Source organism: Otolemur garnettii, unplaced genomic scaffold (genome assembly GCF_000181295.1).
Source record: "Otolemur garnettii isolate 467f Iridium unplaced genomic scaffold, OtoGar3 scaffold00011, whole genome shotgun sequence".
In the NCBI taxonomy this organism is placed as follows: Eukaryota; Metazoa; Chordata; class Mammalia; order Primates; family Galagidae; genus Otolemur; species Otolemur garnettii.
In genome coordinates this window covers 14,949,327-14,955,326 of record NW_003852406.1, presented here as the reverse complement: position 1 = coordinate 14,955,326, position 6,000 = coordinate 14,949,327, and the positions used below count along the sequence as shown (strand labels likewise).

General features: G+C 43.5%; 1 protein-coding gene across 1 annotated transcript in view; it reads right to left on the bottom strand.

Moving 5' to 3' along the window:
- TLN2 (talin 2) overlaps positions 1 to 6,000 on the bottom strand; it is a 251,014-nt gene that overhangs the window by 132,782 nt on the left and 112,232 nt on the right. The window contains exons 18-19 of the mRNA XM_012801797.2: positions 3,888 to 4,055; positions 2,386 to 2,685 (exon numbers count right to left, since the gene is read on the bottom strand). Coding sequence (XP_012657251.1) covers positions 2,386 to 2,685; positions 3,888 to 4,055 — 468 coding nt within the window. The remainder of the gene's footprint in view (positions 1 to 2,385; positions 2,686 to 3,887; positions 4,056 to 6,000) is intronic.

The window sequence follows — 6,000 nt, the reverse complement described above, 5'->3', positions numbered from 1 at the left end:
GACAGAGTCTCATTATGTTACCCTTGGTAGAGTGCCATGGCATCACAGCTCACAGCAACCTCCAACTCTTGGGCTTAAGTGATTCTCTTGCCTTAGCCTCCCAAATAGCTGGGACTATAGGTGCCCATCACAACGCCCAGCTTTTTATTGTTGCATTTGTTTAGTTGGCCTGGGCTAGGTTCGAATCTGCCACCCTCGGTGTATGTGCCTGGTGCTGTCACCACTGTGCTATGGGCACTGAGCCAGTAATTCTTATTTAGAAAACATCATTCATCTCACTCCGAGAATCACTTACACAAAAGCCTCTATGATATACTCTTTAAGGAATGGGCAAAGAATGGAATTACTCTTAACATTTTGGATTAATTTCCACGCTACTTAATACCACATGAAGGATATCACATAATCCACTATATCTGTGCCATTTGGCCCTCATTAATAGGAAGCTCAGACCCCACCTTCACGTTCAAATGCTAAGACGTGTCTTGGCCCAGGGTTTTCTCTGCCAATTTTCTCTCTGCTCACTTTCTTGTATTATTATTTTTTTGTCTTACTTATGCCTATGATTTTACTGAAATCTATTTCAAGTTCCTTTTGGAGGATAATCACCATTAAAAATACAAATAACTCAAAGGCAAAGGATTTCTTCTTCTCCCAAAGGTTGTTTGAGAAGAATGCTAAAGAACTATGACACTAAGGGCGAAGGAAAAAGCTTTTATAAAAATAAAAATGTACAAAATTCAGTGAGGTCTTAGGGACTGGATCCTGGGACGGTGAAAGGACATAAGGGAAAAACTGATGAAATCCAAATAACATTTGCGGTTTGGTTGGCAGCAAGGTGCCAGTGGCTCATTCTGATGAAAAGTCTGCTTTAGGGAAGGTGTCCGAATGAGGGACGCTGAGAAAGTGGCCGTATTTCTTCAGTCACTTTTGCTTACATCTAAAAGTATTTCAAAATAAAAAGATTGTTTAACACACACAAAAAAGAGCCAACCAAAAAACCCCAATGAGGGTAGCTTATTTAATAAGCTAGGAATATAAAAAAGCACAAGATAATTTTCTAAAACAGAATACTTGCTACAAGGTATTGTTCTATGCTGGGAGGGACTAGGAAAACAGACCTCTTCCAAACTTCTGGTACGTTTATAAACTGTGAGTCCTTTGTGGAGAGAAACTTCAAAGACAAGTTTAAAATCAAAAATCGACATAACCTATTCCACTGACTGGCATTTATCTTATATACACCCCCCCCCCCCGTAAACTATTTTTATGGAAATGCTTATTGTACTATCATTTTTATAAAAGCAAACAAACAGGAAAACTTGGGAATCACTTAAATGTCCATTAAAAGATAACTGGTTAAATTATAATATGGCCAACAATAGAATATCATGCTGCTATTATAAAGATCAGTATATGGGCAGATATGAAAAAAGTCTGTAAGATATATATTAAATGAAAAAGATTGCAAAATATAATAGTATATATAATACAATTCCATTTATATGTATTAAAAAAGAGGCTGTCTCTCATACATACATACACACAGTGGTAGGTAGATCAAAGAATTCTGGAAAAAAAACCCCAGAAATTGCTAACTAGTCAATTCTTGGGATTTGACGGCCAGGCAGTGGGCTAGGTCTAGGGAGACATACTTTTCAAAGGACTGAAAAGCTACTTATTTTTAGATTTACTGTATATTATGTCTGATGTCTTGATATCTTATAATACCTTTCTGCTAGGGAGAGCCTGCCCCATCCAGAGGTAGCCAGCTCTTAGACAGTGCAAAGGGACAATGCCTTTGATGTGCAAACTAACCAGTCCAGAGCCTCCCCCTTCTGTCTGGCCCAGAGACCCAAGAGGCAAGATTCCTCTGCCTAGAGGACCAGGCAATGAGCCGCTATCTCTCTAACTTAGAGCCTGCCAACATTCTGTAAGCTAGCCAATCCCGAATCACTCACTCTGCCCTGCTTTGCATTTCCCAAGGAAGCACCAATAAAGGCTGTGGTCTGGGTCCTCCCCTGGCTTCTGCGTCCTGACCACCCTGGTGTGTTCCCCTGTGACCCCGCACAGCCTGTGGGGACCCCCTCCAGGAGACCTATGACCATGATAAACTTCATTCCAATCCCCATTCCTGTTTCCTCTTGTGGTTGCTCCAACTTCACATCATATTCAACACGTGCCTTCTCAGAGCAAAAAGGACAGGCCTTAAATGTGAATCATCATAAAAACCTGGTTAACTTTAAGCAAGGCTATGAAAGATCCTCAGCAAAGAAGCCGTGGCTGAGGCCGTCCAGAGTCTGTCCCTACCAGGCCTGCAGGCAACCGTCACCCTCCCTAACAGTGACTGTCCCATCAGGGAACCCCACACCCACAGCCCCGAGCCTCACCAGCATCGCCCATGGAGCTGAAGATGCTCTCAGTGACACACATGATGGTGTCTGTGGCCTGGTCGTAGCGGCCGATGGGCTCGCCTCGGCTGGCAAACTGGCGCACGTGCTGCAGGAGGTCGTGCAGGGCCTGGCTGACCACGCTGGCCGCCGCGCTGACCTGCTTTAGGAGCTCGCCGTCAGTGGTGGCCGCCTGGCAGGCACGGACGCAGTTCTCCACCGAGCGATCCACCAGCTTTCCTGCTTCAATCAGCTGCTCCTGGCACACGGGGGAGCTGATGGTGGGGCTCACAACCTGAAGTGAGACAGGAGCGGGTCTTGGGCATCACAGATGACTCCTGGTGCCACAGTGGGCCTCTGTAGTCCCCACAAGTCCCTTCTTGCTCTGGGTTTCAGTTCCTGACTCACAACCCAGAGATTCAGCTAAATGATTATGAGCTTTCTCACATTTTACCATTTTACTTCATTTTGTGATTTTAGATGTCCTACTAATTTACATCTTCGTGATACATGACAATCTCATAACATTGACCTACTTCCATTGAGAGAAATTTCTGATATTTATGAATTAAATCTCCTTCCTTTAGGATCTTCGGAATTGAGTCTTCTGAGTTAGGATAAGTAGACTACTTAAAAGAAATATTGTTTCTTTTCTTTTCAGAGATACCTGGAACTCTGCCTCATGGTCCTAACAGAACAGGGAGATTCTATTAGTTGTTTGTGGATCAGGTTTGACAAGGAAAGCAGGAAGGAGACCTCGCTGAGCACACCTATAACTGACGCTGCAAATCACCCATGGGATGTCAATGCCAGGCTGAGCCAGGTCACAGATCTGCACAGCAGGATACGTCACCAAGGCCAGAGTGGACATTTCCCATCTTCTGGCATATCATCACTGAGAAGACGCATGTGATGGAGGGGAAGGGCTACCTGGTGACCAACAGACCTATTACAGCCCCATTCTGCCATTTACGCATCTGTGGCCTTAAGGTACTTACAACATTAAGGACCAAGCTTCCTTACAAGTAAACTAGTGGTGCTTCATTTGCAGGATGGCTGGGGGAGATTATATGAGGTGATATGTGACACATAGATGCGTACACCTTGGCAACAACTAACATCCTCACTCAGAAATTGCTGTAGTATAGAAAGGGTGCCCACGAACTCTGCAGATTTCTTCTGAGCCCCACTGTGATGACCGACCACACGGTGCAAGACCTCCCATTGTGCAGGTGTAAACAAGACACACTGAGATGTCCCAAGATTAGACAGCAATCTACATATAGAAATGGACTGGCAAAAAGTACCTGCTGCTGGAGCATTTGAGCACAGAACCATAAAAGCAGAATTAGATACTTATGCTAAAGACCTCTGACGCAAAGTCTAAATCTCAGACAATTTGAACAAATTCTCCTCCCCTGCTCCTCCCCAAAGCCTGGAGGGCAGATGAGGGCATGGGACACCGTGTGGAAAGGGCTGGGGCACCAACTGGCTTACCTTGGCACACGCCACCAGCTGGGAAGTGGAAAGGGCACACTGGGTGGCAGCGGCGATCACCCTGTTCTGGAGGACCGTGTCTTCGGCCACTTGGGCGACATTCTTCGCCTTCAGGACCAACATGGCGGCAGCATTGGCCACAGCTTTGGCCAAACTCATTAAGACATCCTAGGAAAAATGAACCAAAGGCTATTCATTTACCTTCTTCTAATCACCCTTCACAGCCTGACAATCAAATGGAACGTCCGCCTGATCCTTTTCTTAACATTCCATTTGATCTTTTTCCTTTCGCACTTCAGAATGTTTTTCACTTGTTTTTTGAAGAGTCAGCTTAGCCTCAGAGGTAATGAAGGAAGGAGACTTGCATCCTCATAACTCAGGCTATAATACATCCATTAAGTAGCATAGGTTTAAATCTAAAATGGTTTAGCTGGAGGGAAGGGTTTTTATTTTAACCACTGATTGACATTCATGCACTTATCCAACACAGAGTCGTGGCGATGCCTCCTGAATACGTGGTTGATGTGGTGGATCAAGAGAAACCGAAAATGTACCCAGATGCCACAAATATCATGTGCTCTAGGAAGGTTATAATTCAAGGCCTCCAAGACATCGTGCCCCACTGCAACTCTCAAATTTATCTTTTGGATTTCTACTTTGCACAGAGATCCAAGTTATCCTCAGAAATTCAGCCACATCTCCACCTGCAGAGGGCAACGTTGGACATGCACAGACACAGCTGGCACCCACACCTCCAGCTCAGGAGCCAAGGAGTGCTCTGAACATGAGTTATTCTGAGTGCTCTGCAGCCGTCTGGATAAGAATTAAATTATTATGGAAAGCGGAAAGAGAGCCTACATAAATAAACTAGCCACAAGACGGTCTGACTGAAGATACGAGGAACTTGGAGCCTTTAAAGATCAGTTTATGCTGCAATTCAAAGAAAAGGCATTCTGCCTGCAGAATGAAGAACGCTTTGATACAGTCGACCAGATTTTTCACCCATCGGTCTGACCTGAAGAATAACCACTGCTGCATTTAATTCACTTCTTTGCTTTTAAGACTGAAAGTAGTTTATTTGATTTGGGAAAGCCATCCCAAACATAAGAGCCATTTTTATTTTGAACAAACATGTCAAGGTTTTTTCCCCCAGAGGAAATGTGGTCAGAAGTCTTTATTAATTCATAAGAAAATAAAAAGCACTTTTGATTCTAAATGCAAAGGGCGCCCACAGAGTCTTTACAATGAGGTATTTTATGAGAAGACATATTGCAAAGAATATTCAAGCCTGTGTGATTTTACACAGAGCAAAGCCTATGTTTAATCTAGGCAAACCAGAGACCCATGATTCCAACAAGCAAGTTCATTTTCAAATGGACGAAAGCTAAGCTGTCTTAAAGGAATAGGGTAGCCCAGTCTTCTCTTAGGTCATGTTTCCTGGATGTCCAAGGGAAAACCTAAAGCCTGCAGTGCTAAAAGTTGAAGATACCTTTGGGATCTGATTGGCACCTGTCTGGCACACAGCTTGAAGGAGCTGCTTCTAAAATGGCACAACTATAGTTCTTGGATAACTATCTCCATGCTCGGTGAAAACACAGCTTGAATGTCACAAATTATTTAAAAGATTTTTAAAAATAACTTCCCAAAGTAGGTCACAGTATTCCTTCACTTGATATGAATTCATCTTTTCTCATGGGGACCAGGATGTGGTCACATAGAATCATGATTGTTCTAAAGGGCTTTGTTGGAATTGTTTAAAGAAATCCTGTTCCTCCTATTAATTTTGTCCAAAAAAAATAGTTAGAAAAAGAACGTGATACTACAGCTATAGTTGCTGACAAGGCCTTTGTCAAAAATTTCAACAAGACTGCTATTATGTAGCCCGTGGAAAATAAATCTTTGTCAACTCTGGGAACACGCAGTCCATTAAGAACCCAAGAAGAGCTCAGGGATAGGATCTCAAAAATCAGAAAAATAGAATTAGAAATCCAAGGTCAGCAAGTCAGAAGCTATCCCATAACTGGAGGAGGTTGCAAGATTACCTTTCTGCTCTTGTCTTTACCCAGACACCCCACACAAACACAAACATTCAACTCAGGCTTCTGACTGGTAA